The sequence below is a fragment of the Staurois parvus genome, unplaced genomic scaffold (assembly GCF_062004578.1).
Source record: "Staurois parvus isolate SC_StPar_1 unplaced genomic scaffold, SC_StPar_1.0 ptg000120l, whole genome shotgun sequence".
NCBI classification, from domain to species: Eukaryota; Metazoa; Chordata; class Amphibia; order Anura; family Ranidae; genus Staurois; species Staurois parvus.
Window position 1 is genome coordinate 7,109,196 of NW_028317916.1, and position 16,642 is coordinate 7,125,837.

The window sequence follows — 16,642 nt, forward strand, 5'->3', positions numbered from 1 at the left end:
AAAATACAAATTCAAGTATATACACCGCCATTTGTAGACTCTATAACGTTCATGTAAACCAATTAAGTTACGCATATTGGGATTTTTTTTCATGTAGCAGAATACATTTTGGCCAAAATTTATGAGGAAATTTAATTTTTTACATTTTTTTATTGGATATGTTTTATAGCAAAAAGTCAAAAATGTGTTTTTTTCAAAAGTGTGTGTTTTTTTTGTTTATAGCGCAGAAAATAAAATATGCTGAGTTGATCAAATACCACAGAAAGAAATCTATTTATGGGTAAAAAAGGACATAAATTTAATTTATGTACAGCATTGCATGACTGCGCAATTGTTAAAGTAATGCAGTGCCGTATCGCAAAAAATGGCCTGGTCAGGAAGGGGGTAAATCCTCTGGAGGACAAGTGGTTAAACAAAGCACACTTACATTTCAAAAACATAAAGTCCAGCGTGGAGGGATTATCACTATGGCACTGGATAAACAGACTAGGGTAGTGCAGGTGGCAGTTTGGAATGCAAAGAGACAAGGGTAGTACAGGCAGCACTGTGGGAATGAAAACAGCAACAGAAAATGATTGGATGCTGGTCCCAAGCTAAAAAAAAAAAGGAGGCAGACGAGTGGCGTGTACAGCCACAAACCACAGCGTTTACCTGAAAGAACAGCAAGATGTATAAGATGTAGGGAATAGGCAGGCCATGATGCGTTTCATGGGCTCCATCCCCTTTGTCAAACAGCTCTGCAGGGCTGTGATGCTGCTGGGGGAGGAGGAAATCAAACAACAACAATTGGCTGTGGGACTTCAAATGCCAGGGGACAAAACCAATAAAAATAGTTACTGCAAGCTAATAACACAAGGGCATGATGAATAGTGAATGAATACAAATTACAGGAATACATCCCAATAACCCATAACATAAAAATAAATATGCACAAATATTTATAAATATTGAAATAAATAAAAATAACAATATTACAACACCCTGATAAAAGAAATATGAAATTATCAATCTTGAATTTAAAAAAATGTAATTTCATTTATGCCCAGGTGCCAAAAACTTAAAGGTAAATAATGGAAAATTGAGAAATAAAAAGCTATGCATGGAAATACATGTGAACAAAGAATGGGAATGGGCAAATAAAAAATGCTTATAAATTAGGATGAGAAAAATTGCTAGTGGCACAAAACATGTGAAAAGGTGACATGATAAAAGGTATCAATAAAAGATTCTTTAGCATGTGTAGGGTAGAAGAAGGAAGGAGGTATGAGTTCTGTATGTACAATAGGAACAGCATAAGATCACACAAGCATAGGAGGGACTATCAAAGACAGGAGCAGCCTTGTGTGTTCTTGAAGCCAAAGGTTCCTTCATGTAAAAAAATTGAGTAAAAATCTCCTTACTCAGTTTAACATTGAACCAGTTATCACCCTAATTCATTCAGTGGATGTATGTCTTCTTAAGTGACCTGAGACTGAATTTTTTTCTGCCAGTTATAGAATCACTATTTGGATATTTGTGAATTGCGATCATATCTCCTCTTAAAAAGGAATTCAACTTCCCCCCTTAAAAAAAAAAAATAAAAGTCAGCACTGCAGCTACAAATACTGTAGCTGCTTATTTTTAATATTAGGGCACTTACCTGTCCAGACATCCAGTGGTGTACTCAGCTGAGCCGATTCTTCAATTGGGTATTGGGTGCAGACGCCGCCATCTTGACTAACGAGAAACAAGCAGTGGAGCCTTGCAGCTTCACAGACAGTTTTCTACTACGCATGCATAAAGTGTGCTGCACGGGCCACAGTCTTTTAGGACCTGTGAAGTGTCCCAGAAGGCTTCGGGGGGAAGGAGGGGAGGGCCAAACTTCCAGGTCAGTTCACCACGGGTACCTGTCAAAACCAGGTACATGCTCCCCCCCAAAAGGTGGCAAATGTGACAGCAGAGGAGAGGGGGAGGCAGACAAGTGGAGCTTCCCCTTATGGATGGAACTCCACTTAAAGTGTTTTATCTTCAAGGAGAATACGTTTAATGATTCTTGTTGCTCCTCAGAGCTGAGGTCCTTCAGTCCCCTTATTAGCTTTGTTGCCTTTCTCCAGGCTTTCTCCAGTTCCAGTACATCCTTCCTGAGGACTGGTGAACAGAACTGGATGAAATATTCTAGATGTAGTCAAACCAGAGTTTTGTAAAGTGGTAAAATTATAGTTTTATCTCTTGAGTGAATACCCTTTTTAATTTGCTGTGAGTCTGCTAGTCTTACTTGCTGCCACTTGGCATTGCATGCTTTTTCTGAGCTTGCAATCTGCTAGACCCCAAGATCCTTTTCCATCCTCAATTTCCCCAGAGGTTCTCTCCCTCCTACCCCTCTATTTTATCAAGGTCTTCTTGTAAAGGTGGTATATCCTGTTGTGAGGTTCTTGCTCTATTTAGCTTTGAGACAAAAATACATAGATGCATGACATAGAAATAGTGCAATATCAGACAGTATAAAAAACAAACAGAATGTGTTTATAACAATATTAAGATTGCATATCTATTAAAATAAAGAAATACATGCATGAAATATATGTCATCATAGTGAGATGCATTTGCCAAAAAAGGGTAAAAAACACAAATGATCCAAATTTAGGGTATCTTAGACTATTGCATCATTGAGGGAGACTTCCATTAGGATACAGTATGTTGTTCTGGAAAGGGTGTAAAATTAGTAGTGTCATTCAGCCCAGGTGCCAGAGTGGCCTGAAAGCAGAAGATCCATCTCATTTCCACTTGCAGTAATCACCTATTCCAGTCACCTCCCCATGGATCATGGTGCACTCTGTCTAAGCCAATAAATCTAGCATGTGGAACTTTGTAGTTATGATGGAATGCTACATGTCTATCAACGGGAGAGCTAAGGCTGCCGGTCCTTATAACATAGGTATGATCATGTATGCGCTTCCAAAATTTGTGTCTGCCCTGTATAAAAGGAACAGTCACAAGCCTTGCATGGATCACCATGCAATCCCATGGCATCATGTGCCATAGTAAATTTCAAACTGAAATTTATAGAGTTTATATGCAATAGAAACTGGTGTGACAAAATCTTTAAGCCATCCCATGCAAGGGATATATCATCGAAACTATGGCATGATATTACATGATCCATGAGAGGTAGTAACACTTTTTCAGCAAAAAATTGATGCTCCCATTCCGCCAGATACAAGTTGGCATAAGAAAGAGCACAGAATGCGTCTATAGCCACTCTCTGTGTCTGGAGGAAATGGGAGCCACCCAAACTTAATATGATATGATGAAGGATGAATTCCAGAACTTCCAAGATATATTGATTATATGGCCACTGATCTTTGCTTCTCTGAAGAATCACCATAATGATAGTCTGCAGGCCTTTGTTATGGCGTATGTTGCTACAAATGTAGTTCATAGTGTGTATGGTGCCCAAGGGTATTGCACATTTTCTATAGTGGATAGTGTCCTTTATATATGACTGGAGACACGAGGCCTCAAATGTGCATCTACTACTTGGATGGCTTTTTCTGCCAATCTGCCCTCTCCTGGGACAATGAAACTGCCAGGTGGTGGTTATGTCCTTGTGGATCTTAAGGGAGGGCATAGAAAGTAGCAGTTTTAGGAACTGGTGTCTTTGGGAATTATGTCATTGCAAAACCTTAAATCCAATATCGTATTGTATAGAATTCCCTATTAGAATTCATAATCAGTGAAATATAAACAGGTCTTTATTCTGTAAGATTTTGCAACACATGGTTTCATATTGTTGACTATGCAGGACAACCACATTTTTCCCCTTGGCAGGTGGTTTTATGGTGACATCTTTGTTCTTTTTTAGCCTTTTCAAAGCCTCCATTTGAATATGGTTTAGATTAGAGTGATGCTAATTGCAAATCACATAGATGTAATCTCCTTGATTGGTATGCAAATGTATTTGATTTATTTTTGAATAAATCAACACATAAATCTGGGCCATCAGATTCCTGTACCTCCAAAAGGAAATGGTCCAAATATTAGTAACAATTTTGTCCTTTAGTTCACTTTCCTCCAAGAGGCTAATAAGGTCCCAAAAAGCCCTTTGAAACTCTTATGGAAAAAAACTACCTATCAAAATCCTGGAGGTCATCTTGGGCCATATTGTCTTTATGGTGTAACACTCAAAGAGTGAACTTGTGAGCAAACAGGTGAAGGTCTTTCATAGTTTCAAATCTGTCTACATTCTGGTCTCGACAAAAACTTATGTGGGGTACACACTATGAGAAAATTGGAAAAAAAAGTCTGTACAAGGAAAGATCATTCAGTTTTCGTATAGTGTGTACACAACATTCAACATCCAATTCAGACTTTCCAAATTAAACTGTCTGACAAAAGGGTCAATGACCTTTCCAGTTTTCTGTGTTTGTGACATTTCTTCTACTACAGTAGATTCCCTAAAAAAGAAGAGAAAAAATAAGATACATATATGTGTAGCACTACCCCCTTAGGAGTTGCAGTAGTTTTGGATCCCCCTATATCCCCACACAGCCAGGGAACACACATTTCCTTCACTCAGATTTGCAGTAGGAAACAGTAACCAGTCCTCGAGCTTTGTTTTGAAGTTTTACTAGGGGGTTTAGAACTTGGATGGGGTAACAGGGTGTATGGGATACCCAAGGGAATGGCAACTGAGGACAAACTCCTTAGCAACTATGTACAAGTCTTTACAGCAAAGTTTCCTGTTCTGGAGAGCTAGCCAGCATCTCCTGTACTACCACCTCAGACCCCAGATGACTTCTTTCCTCATCCAGCTGTACTGGGCAAATCCCTGGTCAGTGGATCTGGTGCCTGTCATGCAGTGAGAAACAGTCCCAGGTAAGATAGCAAATCCAGTTCACCACTAGAGTGCTCCTTTCCCTTCACTGGCCCAGGGGGTGAAGTTTACTCACTTAAGCCCCCATCTGTTCTGCCGGAGGCTGCTACTAAGCCTTATAGCTGGGCTGCTCCTTCCCTGCCACACAGGTGGTCCTCTCTCAGGGAACCAGTGAAGTCCCACGTTTTCCTCCTTCCAAGCTCCTCTGCCTGTAGGTGAACCCCTCTCCATCTGGGCCCCCTCACAGGCTCCTGCCTCCAGCCTCACATCCTCTCTGTCTTCCACCCAAATTCTCCTGCTGTTGAGCAGGCTCTGTCACTTTTAATGGTTGTCCTGGCCCCTTGCCAAGGCTCCTGTTGGGGATTGGCCAGGATCTCCTAAGTGTACAAATAAGCCACTCCAAAGATCCACCTCCTACCTCTAGACCTCCCTCCAAAGCTCTAGAGCAGGGGGAAATTCCAGAGGGGCTGGTCTGTAGAGCCTCCCAGCCCTGACAACAATTTGACCTCCCTCTGACTGTTGTACCAGGCTGCTACTCAGCATCTGCCTAATAATTAGGATCTAGCTCCCCCTAGCAACCTAGGAGGGTGATACATACAGTATGTTCACTGTTTTATTGTGAAACGATTTTCTACTCTTTGACAGATTTTCCTTGATTTACACAGTCGTGCCAGTCTGTATGGCCAAGTTGATGAAATCACTTTTCATTTTAGTTAATAACCCATTCCCAAAATGCTAAAGGAACATCAGTGCACAACACTGATTAGGCCAACACTCTGCTCTCTCCTCCTATCAGCATGCTTCCACAAATTGACAGCACTGTGCAATACAATGGAGCCTAACTGACTTAAAGCACTGCTTCCGTTCATTGTCTGCTGTGCAGGAGAATATAGAAAGCTAATAAAAATATGTAGTTTCAAGTAATTATGCTAGATGAATTTAAAAACAAATGCATGTTAGTGGATTTGATTGTGTTTATCTGCTTGGTGTTCAGCTTTAAGAGTTCTACTCATTCCTGAAAAAAAGAAATAAAAGTAAGTTGGCCTTTTTGCATGTATTACTGAACACTTTTATCAGGGAAATGTAATGGACCTTTGTTTTCCTACCATTCATGTCATTTAACTTATAATATCCGAGTGAAAGATATAACACCAACATGTCAGGAAAAAAAAAAATCAAAAATAGAATCGCTGTTTTGGAAAAGAGTTGGAAAAAAGGATCACCTCTTGTGTCAGTATTTTGTTGCACCTCCTTTTGCTTTAATTACAGCCTTTATTCTGTTAGGATATGTCTCTACTAACTTTGTACATTTAGACTTTGCAATATTTGCCCACTTTTCTTTGCAGAACTGCTCAAGTTCAGTTAAATTTGATGATGGCCATTTGTGGACTGCAGTCTTCAAGTCATTCCACAGATGTTCAATGGGGTTTAAGTTTGGGCTCTGACTAGGCCATGCAAGGAATTCTCATTTTCCTCCTTCAACCACTGTGTGGTCATTTTTGCTGTGTGCTTTTGGTCATTGTCATGTTGGAAGGTAAACCTTCTTCCCATTGACAACTTTCTGGCAGAGGGCAGCAGATTTTCCTCAAGAATTTTGATATTGTGGCCCATCCATTTTCCTTCTATCCTGACAAGTGTTCTAATCTCTGCTGCAGAGAAACCCCCAAAACAGGAAATTGCCACCTCCATGCTTTACTGTGTGAATGGTGTTATTAGGATGGTGAGCTGTATTCGATTTCTGACAGACATACTGTTTAGTGTTGAGGCCAAATAATTCAATTTTAGTCTCATCTGACCAGAACATTTTTTTCTGCCACAGAATCTTCAAGGTGCGTCTTGCCAAAGCTCAGTCGTGCCTGTATGTGGCCTTTCTTGAGTGGCTTTTTTCTTGATTTTGTTGTCACATGCACAGTGACCACTCTTTGTCATAAATTCCTGCAACTGCTTCAGAGTTGCTGTAGGCCTCCTGGTAGCCTCTCTGACCAGTTTCCTTCTGGCTCTTTCCTCCATTTTGGAGCAAATTCCTGATGCAGGGTGGGTCTGTGTTGTATCAAATACCTTCCACTTCTTAATATTAGACTTCACTGTGCTTCTAGGCATTGATAAAGCCTTTGAATTTTTTTTTTGTATCCATCTCCTGACTTGTGCCTGTCCACAACTTTATCTCGGAGATCTTTTGACATTGCCTTGCAACCCATAGTTGATTGTTTGCTTCAGTTGCAATACCAGGGACTGAAATGCTCCAGGAAAGCTCTTTTCAGTCTGAGCTAATCAAAATCACAGCTGAAAATCAAATGGCTTTATTTGCCATTGAGAAGGTGAGTAGCTACACCTGATTTAGTTTACAAGTCCCTTTTAGCGGAAGGGGAAATCCTTTTTCCAACTCAGTAATTTTTTTTTGCTGACATGTTGGTGTTATATCTTTCACTTGGATGTTATAAGTTGCATTGAGTAAATACAGCTGGATAAAACAAAAACTGTGTCTGTCTTCATTTCAGGCTGCAAAGCGATTGTGTGTGATTTACATAAGTATTCACTTATGAGTTTATTTAGGTATTTTACAGATAAGGAGGCAAATACTCAATACAACAGTTATGGCTTTTTTAGAATTAGATGACTTACAATCTAGGCTGTAACCCCTTACACTTTTGGTCTTTAAAACAGTTAAGTGGTTGAAATGCAGAGCTGAATTATATTATGAGCTTTTACGACCCTGGGGACTTTGTTCAGTAAGGTGAATGGTTTAACACTACAAATGAATGTTTGCTTAGGGCTTTCTTTGCCACAATATGAACTAATGTTAGCATCTATTGTGTTTATACAGTAATTACCTTAATGGTATCGATATTTTCTGTGTTAACATTTATGCACTGGGGTTGAATTTTAGTAAGTATTTCATCAAATTACTACTGTAATAATCAGCACTGAATAAAGTCTATATTGTTTATATGCATTGAGAAAGGCTGTTTTTACTAAATTAACCCTTTAATACTGCAATAAGACCATTAGACCTTTTTTCTTAGCTGCTGCAAAATTATGGGATGCCCTATTGGGTACTCATGTAATGGATGTAGAATGAGAGGGTATTTGAGTGTAGCTGTGGCTGGTTCTTTGGAAGGGCAGGCAGTAGGGAGATCAGCCGTCATGCTTTTCGCATTCTCTACAGAAATGGCCATCCACACAGCAATGCTGTGTGGGAAAAACTGCAAATTTAAAAAAGGTAAAAACAGGAGCAGTCATAAATACAGGAAAACCCAGTCTTACCTTACCCATGGTTGCAGGTTCTTAGAGGGGACCAAGCTTCGCCCATCAAATTGGGCATACTTCTGAAGGGGTCTTCAGGGTCTGGGTGCCATAGGAATGGACTACATTCATTGTTGAACCATGTGTCAAGTTGAGCGCAGAATATAGGACTCAGTGCCGAAAGCAAACATTACAAGCTTGCGGCACTGCTGCAAGGTCCAGATGCACAAGATGTACATCAACGGTAACTGATCCAAAAAAATCCTAGTAAGCCCTGAGACAATAAGCCATTGGACCTAGAAGAGTCAAAGTATTTGAGTAAAATACAAAAAATGGTGTAAAATTGGTGTGAAGAGGTCCATTACCTAAGGACCCTAGCAGAAATATGGAGTCCCATGAGGAGGGTGCACTGGGGGTGTTCCCAGCAAAGCTTTTGCCAGTGTCCAATCACCTTAAGGTACTGGCATATAACTCATGGTTTATGAATACAATTCCTGTGTTCCCTAATGTATGATTAAGATATTTTTTACAGCCTCTTTTCTATGGTTGTTATCTTTAAACAAGAATTCCTCTAAAGTTCTGTCAACATCATACAGAAGAAAGTATTACCCCCTTGGGACTTTAATGCAATTAAAATATACCACAAATACTTCGCTGCCAAAAATATACTTTATTAAGCACAGAAACTCTTAAAATCATCACATATACTAAAACCCCTATAATTGCTCTGGCAGAATTATTGAACATAATCCCCCATATGGGAACAGATGTAATTGAAATGCATATAAAGACCCCAATGCACTTCGATCATTTCAATTCAAGATCTTTTTCAGGGGGGGAAAGGAGGGGAGCTTTCTAAATGGATGCACAATATATTAGTATCATATCAAATACAATGAAAAATTAATGTTTCATTACAATCAGTAATAACAATATTTTTCCCATACTTACAAGAGGTTTGAAAGACATTTGCTAGTCAGAGCATCTTAAAAACAACAATATCCATCATGGCATCCTGATTTCTCTCTATTGGGGCATCATTCTTCAGAGGTACACAGATGGTCACATGGACAACCCAAGAAGTTGGCAGTGGGGGAGGGGAGGAGGAAATAGACTCCAAATATCCCATAATAGAAGGAAAAAGACAGGCAAGAAGTTTCAAGCCACTAAAAAAATAATATAATTACCTATAATCAGCAAAAAATGAATATGATATAGGCGATATCCTTACTGGCTGTCCATGATAAATTATACACTAACTGTAACATTCAAGGGACAGTAGAACATAAAACTAAGAGAGGTTATGAAAGATGGTTTTAAAAGATTCCTCATACTTCCTTTCCAGTAACCACACAGAAAGACAGTATAAAGAATTTGCTGTTAAAATGTAAAAAGGGTTGCCTGGAACTGGGTTTTAAATCCACCCAATTTATAAAATATTGTATTGCACAATATTGAATATTACCTGTCTATTCATTTCTCAATACAATTTTAAGTAACAATCTACAACTCCTAAACCCTTGCATCACTAATTCTTCTATAGCGTGATTTTTTTAAAAATGTTGCCAAAATCTTTGAAACATTTCACAGTATATTCAAGAACACAAGTTAAAGTGGTGTGCTGAAAACAGATTGCAGTTTTTATTTAATTAAGGTTAGTTATTGGTTGCTTCTTAAAATACAAATTCCTGTGTTTCCCGTTGGTCAGTTTTTGAGCTAGTGTAAATGTGTTTTTATGTGATTATGTTTTTGCTTTTACCATCAGCAACAGGTTGTCTTCAATGTCCTGCTCCTCACCAGTGTATATTACCTTTGCTCCACACAGCTAAATTCAGGTAATAAACTAAAGGAACTACCCAGTTATGGGTCTGCGGAAGCATGTGATTAACTCTATGTGCCAGCACCAGGTCAACAAATCTGAATTTTTATTGTTGAAAAGAAGAATCCTGTACAAAAATAGGAAATATGGAAGGGACTTTGTCAATGGCAGGAAAGGGATCAGACTGTTGCAGGTATGAAGTGCATATATTTGCTAGTGCTTCCCAAACCTTCCTATCTGGCAGAATTTTAGGCTGTTCTGACAGGCAAAGATTTGACATGTTCTGATAGTGTTGGTGCCAACGTTTGCCTGCCCTAGTCCTCCTGGATAGTGAGGCAGACTATCATTGTAATGGGTCAATAAGATTGTGTAAAAGAAGGGGCTTACTGGCAAGCTTCTACGCTACCAATTTGTATTGGTGGATTGCATTTTAGAATTGCCCAACAGTGAGGCTGCTGCAAGTGTGTGTAGGCACCTAGGGGCACCCTCCTGCAGTCTCCTTAGGCACACATTTAAATTCACAAACAGCAAGCTATCATTGTCAAGCTTTGATATGTAATGCAGTCAGAGATGCCCCTCTGTACACCACTATTGTTGAATAGACGTTGACATCTTGACCACTTGTACAGCATAATGAATCAAGGACCTTTAAAGTTGGCTGTGATTTGCCTGTGGCTGAAGCGTGTGCAGCCGTTTGCTGGCTTGCCATTGCCTTCACCTGTGTTAGAATCACATATGCCTCTTAAAGGATGCCCAAGTGCACCAAAAGTTTTTAAAAGCAGTTCTGCCTAACACCCAGTGCTCAGTATTCTTAACTGAATCCCGATTTGTTTGCATCCTCATTGGGACAAATTATGACTCAGCTCAATCTGACCTACAGTTGTGTCCAAAATTATTCAACCCCCAATGCTGTAAAGGGGTTTAGGGACTATAGTGTACATTTGGAATTGTATTCAGAATCAAATCCTACAAGGACGTTGTAACTACCCAAATGCAACTAAAATGACATCAATTGTTTATGTAATACAGTAGTAAATGGTTCTTATGTGGTTTCTTCATTGCCACAATTATTCAACCCCTTAAAGACTACCACTCTGAAGAACAGAGGTTCATACAGGTGCTTTCCATCAGGTATTGAAAACACCTGTGGATGTCACCGAGCAGCAATCAAGCATAATAAGCACCAATTAGGCAGCTTTAAAATGACTGTGATACTCAGCTCCTTCTAGACATTTACTGGTGTGGTTACAAACATGGTGAAGGCAAGAGAATGGTCCAGGAAGACAAGAGAAGAGGTGATTTCTCTTCACAGGAAGGGCAATGGCTATAAGAAGATTGCAAAGATGTTAAACATACCAAGAGACACCTTAGGAAGCATCATTCGCAAATTCAAGGCAAAGGGCACTGTTGAAACGCTACCTGGTCGTGGCAGAAAGAAGATGCTGACTTCGACTGCTGTGCGCTACCTGAAGCGTAGAGTGGAGAGAAGTCCCCGTGTGACTGCTGAGGAACTGAGAAAAGATTTGTCAGATGTGGGTACAGAAGTTTCAGCCCAGACAATAAGACGCACACTGCGTAATGAAGGCCTCCGTGCCAGAACTCCCAGGCGTACCCCCTTGCTGTCTCCAAAGAATAAGAAGAGTCGACTGCAGTATGCCAAAAGCCATGTGGACAAACCACAAAAGTTGTGGGATAGTGTTCTGTGGACTGATGAAACAAAATTAGAACTGTTTGGGCCCATGGATCAACGCTATGTTTGGAGGAGGAAGAACAAGGCCTATGATGAAAAGAACACCTTGCCTACTGTGAAGCATGGTGGAGGGTCAATCATGCTTTGGGGCTGTTTTGCTTCTGCAGGTACAGGGAAGCTTCAGCGTGTGCAAGGTACCATGAATTCTCTTCAGTACCAGGAGATATTGGATGGAAACGTGATGCAGTCCGTCACACACCTGAGGCTTGGGAGACGTTGGACCTTTCAACAGGACAATGATCCCAAGCATACCTCCAAGTCCACTAGAGCATGGTTGCAGAGGAAAGGCTGGAACATTTTGGAGTGGCCATCGCAGTCACCAGACTTAAATCCGATTGAGAACCTCTGGTGGGACTTAAAGAAAGCAGTTGCAGTGCGCAAGCCTAAGAATGTGACTGAACTGGAGGCCTTTGCCCATGAAGAATGGGCGAAGATACCCGTAGATCGCTGCAAGACACTTGTGTCAAGCTATGCTTCACGTTTAAAAGCTGTTATAACTGTAAAAGGATGCTGTACTAAGTACTAAGATTGAATGTCACTTGGGGGTTGAATAAAACTGATAATGCTGTGAGCACAGAAAAGACATTTGTGGTTATTTCATTATAACTGTTATGTTATATTTGTCTGACCTACAAGTGCCTCTTTAATGTAAATGTAAGCAAGATGACTGAATGATCAAAAGCAATGTCAAACTGGCCAAAACACTCAATTTCAGTGGGGGTTGAATAATTTTGGACACAACTGTATAACTTTTCCTGCTTTGGGCTCCCAGTTGGCTAGCTCAGGCTGTTGATTGTCTCTGCTGATCTCAGCATATCTTTCTATCTTCCCCGTGGCTACATTTCAATCCCACTGGCATTGCCCAGCTTGTTTTCAGACCCAGCTTTAGCACATAAATTCCTGCCCATCTGCCACTAGTCTTTAATTTATGACTTTACTGAGCATCTATTATCTGGTAGGTAGTCTTCTGCTTGAGTATATTTAGATAATGTCAAAACTCATCTTCAGCGGTTCCTGAGGCATAGGGAATTACTTAGACTCCGTTCCCAGGTTCATGCCTTGAAGAAACTATCTGTTCATGTTCAAAATCACTTAAAGAGTAACTCCACTTTTGTTGAGAAAAAACAATCCCCTCTGTGGATCAATGTACATTGCAGGGATTTTAACACAAACTTTGTTACAGATTTCTACCCAATTCTGCTCTTAAGAAAATGCTGTTTGTGCTATGGATACGGACTCTGAATGGGAGTGACTTTTGATTACTAATCAGTTGATGCACTTTCAGCGTTCTGATGATACAAGTAGCAGTTCCTGTATCCCTTTAGAAGTGATTAACCCCTTGGGAGTATCTCACAGAAAATGACATTTTTGTTGCAGATGATGCCTAAAATCTGACTTGTATCTTAGTGCAGGCCCTGGGAAAATCAGTGAGGCAATCACACAAGCAGGCAAATATATTTCTGGGGAAGTTTTGCACAAATGTGTACAAATTACAGCACCACAGATTGAAAAGGAAAAGTATCTTTTAATAACCTTAAATTACAATTTGTCTTGTGTAGTAATGGTATATACTATATTTTTTATTTGCTTTTTTCCCCACAAAAGCGGAGTTACCCTTTATATTATGCATCTTCCTTAGTCTAGGGCACAGGTGTCAAACTGGCAGCCCTCCAGCTGTTGCCAAACTACAAGTCCCATGAGGCATTGCAAGATTGACAGTTACAAGCATGACTCCCAAAGGCAGAGGCATGATGGGACTTGTAGTTTTGCAACAGCTGGAGGGCCACCAGTTTGACACCCCTGGTCTAGGGTTTTATTCAACCACTGATCCTTTTGACAATGAGCACACATCTGTATTTATTTACTGCTTGGAAATTTGTGTAATGGAACAGGGGTATGTAATGGCAATTGTAGATGTAATGGCACGTTTATCATTTTCACATAAAATAGCTGCAAGCACTGATAAAATGATAAAATTGGAAAGGTGGCAAATATGTTTTACAGTACATATACTGTAAGGAGCACAATTAAGGGTACTGTTACCAAGAATGTAATATTAATTGTAAAACACTGAAGGTGTATTAATCTAAATGTCTAATAATAATAACTGAAATATGAGTTAGTCAATATAGTAAGAGATGACATTAAAAGGTAACGAGGGGTAACTGGGGGAGATTCTTATAAGACATCCTAATAATAATGCTATTAAATTACACCGTAGGCAGTCTCTGGTAAATCTCCTTTAGTTTAGAATGCTTGATAACTTTGTATACCAAGCTGCACATATCTTCACAAAAATGTAGATTTAGTACCATGTATGATAGTTTTTTTTACATATAATTGTAATGTTTAAAACATATTCTTGAACAATATGCCCTCTTTAACCTCTTGCATTGTAACTATCACATCTACCTTTATTTTGTAAAGTGCTGTGCAAACTGTAGGCACTATATAAATCCTGTATAATATGAATGATATTAGCAGCTTCTTTGAATAACTAACTTGTATTTTAAGTATACTAATTCTTAATATTCCTTTGTCAATTTTCATTTACAATGGTGCAGTTTGAATCATCAGCAAGAGTGTTCTTCAGTCAGAAGACAGCTACAAGATGACCGTTATAATTTGCAGTGACAAGGAGACAAATCTTATAATCTGACCTGTTACTAGCCCTAAAGGACTGTCTTAACTATTATACATCAAATGCCTTCCATATCCTATATATGAACATAAAACAAAGAAATGCCACATTTGTCTGTAAACATATTATCAAACTTTATTAAACATTGTATAGAGACAAAAAAATAATCCCAACAGATCCATGAAACTGTAGACTTAAAATGTGCATATTTTCACGAGTCTCTGCAAGTCTTTACAATGAGAGCAGAAACACTAATGAAATGTCATACGCTGGCTGGACATAAGAACAAGGTACTTCTGGAGGTAATGTCCAATAGGATATGGAAATTATTAACATTTATTGTGAACACTACAAAAAAAATGCAGGTCATTGCATTGTTGAGAAATTCTATACAAATATAATCAAACAGTAATAATAACACACTATGTTAAGTGGTGGGGGTGTTTCTGGGAAATCCATATAAAAGAAAATAATTCTTATATTAAACCTGCACGAAATTAGATCCATACTTTGTATTCACAGTACCATTTCTTTAACTCCTTGGCACATATATTTTAAAAGGGTTTGTATAAGCAGTCTGTTGGGACTTTGTGTGAAGTAAAACATTTCTATACAGAACAGGTAAAAATACATGGAGCATGTTGCAAACATATAAATATTTATGTCATTCTTCTTCATCATCACTGTCCTTCATAGAAATCCCCTGGAGTCCTCCTCTATCAGAAACTGCTACCGTAGCCTCTTCCATAGTTAAACGGTTGTGAACTGTCTCATATGTCTTATTATTTAGCGTGCCATCGAGCACTCCCTGTAGCCTAAAGTCTCTGTAGGTTTTCTGCAAGGAAAAGAAATGACAAAGAAAATTAATTTAAAATTCACATGTCCGTGTAGGGTAGGATTACATCTTACTGTATATCTTAAATATCCAAAAACATGAATGTTTAGTATAAAAGTAAAATAGCATTTTACATGTGGCAATGCACATATATAAGCAGAAAACACTTTGTATTTTTTTTTCATTCTCAGTTGTAAGAAACTGCTTCTGACAGCCACAATGATTGCAAAAAAATGTAAAGTCTATCATGATCAATTTTTAAAAAGGAAAAAAAACCCCTTAAGATCATAATTTGGTGGTCTGAAGTGGAGAATCAGCTAGTCAAAACTCTTTCCTTTCTCATCAGCAAAGATCACATGACTAAATTCCTAAATGTTTGGTTATATAATTGGATGCATTTTGTGCAGGAAAAGAGACGTATTCAAGGAGATTTAAAAAAAAAAAAATGATACTTGCCTAGGTGGATGCAGCATCGATCCAACACTGTATCTGTCCCCTGCTGGCTCTAAGGGCAAGAACTGAGTGATCAGACACCGCTTATTGCTCAGTTCTCCAGGCCCCTCTGAGCAGAGAGTGGTGACTGTCAGTCACCACTGTCTGCTCTGCCTCCCAAGCGCTCACTGGAGAGTTGGGCCATGGAGGGGGTGGAAGAAGCTAGCTCAGGCTCTCACAGGAAGACTGAGTCAGGTACCAGTCCAGGCTCCTGGGTGGATCCCGACCATATGGTTGCTATCTTTCCCCAGCCTGGACCAGCTGACTAATGTCAGCTGACAGTGGACTTTAAATGAGCTTTGGCTGAGCTTCACCTTTCAGTTCTTCTCTTAAGCTTAATTTATCCATACTAATAATATTGTAATCAAAACATAAAAGGTAACATTTGATTATACTATATGTTCATTTTAACTAGTTGCTGACCGCAGATTGCCGAATGAACGCTGCACTGTGGCCGGCCAGTTCTGGGAGGGTGCCATATGACGTCCTCCCAGAACGCGCTTCCCTGCATGCCTTCGGGGGCGCGCACCCGGCGATCTCCGTGATCGCTGTGTCCTACGGACACAGCTGATCACGTGTTGTGGTAAAAGGCCAATCACAGCGGCCTTTTACCACGTGATCAGCCGTGTCCAATAACACGCTGATCACCAGGAAATGCGATTGCCGGTTCTCGGCTGCATTTTCCTTACGCAGTCAGAGTGAGGAAAGTACTGCCGAGAACCGGCAGTTGTCAGAGCAGGGATCAGCACCGATCATCAGGGCACTGATGATCGGTGCCCAGCAGTGCCACCCACAAGTACCCAGCAGTGCCGCCCAGCAGTGCCACCTACTTGTGCCTAGAAGTGCCACCCACCTGTGCCCATCAGTGCAGCCCAGCAGTGCTGCCAGTCAGTGCCCAGCAGTGCTGCCTGTCAGTGCCACCTATCAGTGCCGACTATAAGTACCCATCATCAGTGCCACCTATCCGTGCCACCTCATTAGTGCTGCCTATCAGTGCCCATCAGTGCTGC

The 16,642-nt window shown here is 39.9% G+C and overlaps 1 protein-coding gene across 6 annotated transcripts in view; it reads right to left on the bottom strand.

The window, feature by feature from the left end:
- Positions 1 to 14,414: 14,414 nt before the first annotated feature.
- The window catches only part of CADPS2 (calcium dependent secretion activator 2), a 694,049-nt gene continuing 691,821 nt past the window's right edge, over positions 14,415 to 16,642 (bottom strand). For all 6 annotated transcript variants that reach the window (XM_089672135.1, XM_089672134.1, XM_089672133.1 and 3 more), the window contains one exon: positions 14,415 to 15,140. In XM_089672135.1, the coding sequence (XP_089528261.1) occupies positions 14,970 to 15,140 (171 nt within the window). In that variant the 3' untranslated portion in view covers positions 14,415 to 14,969. The remainder of the gene's footprint in view (positions 15,141 to 16,642) is intronic.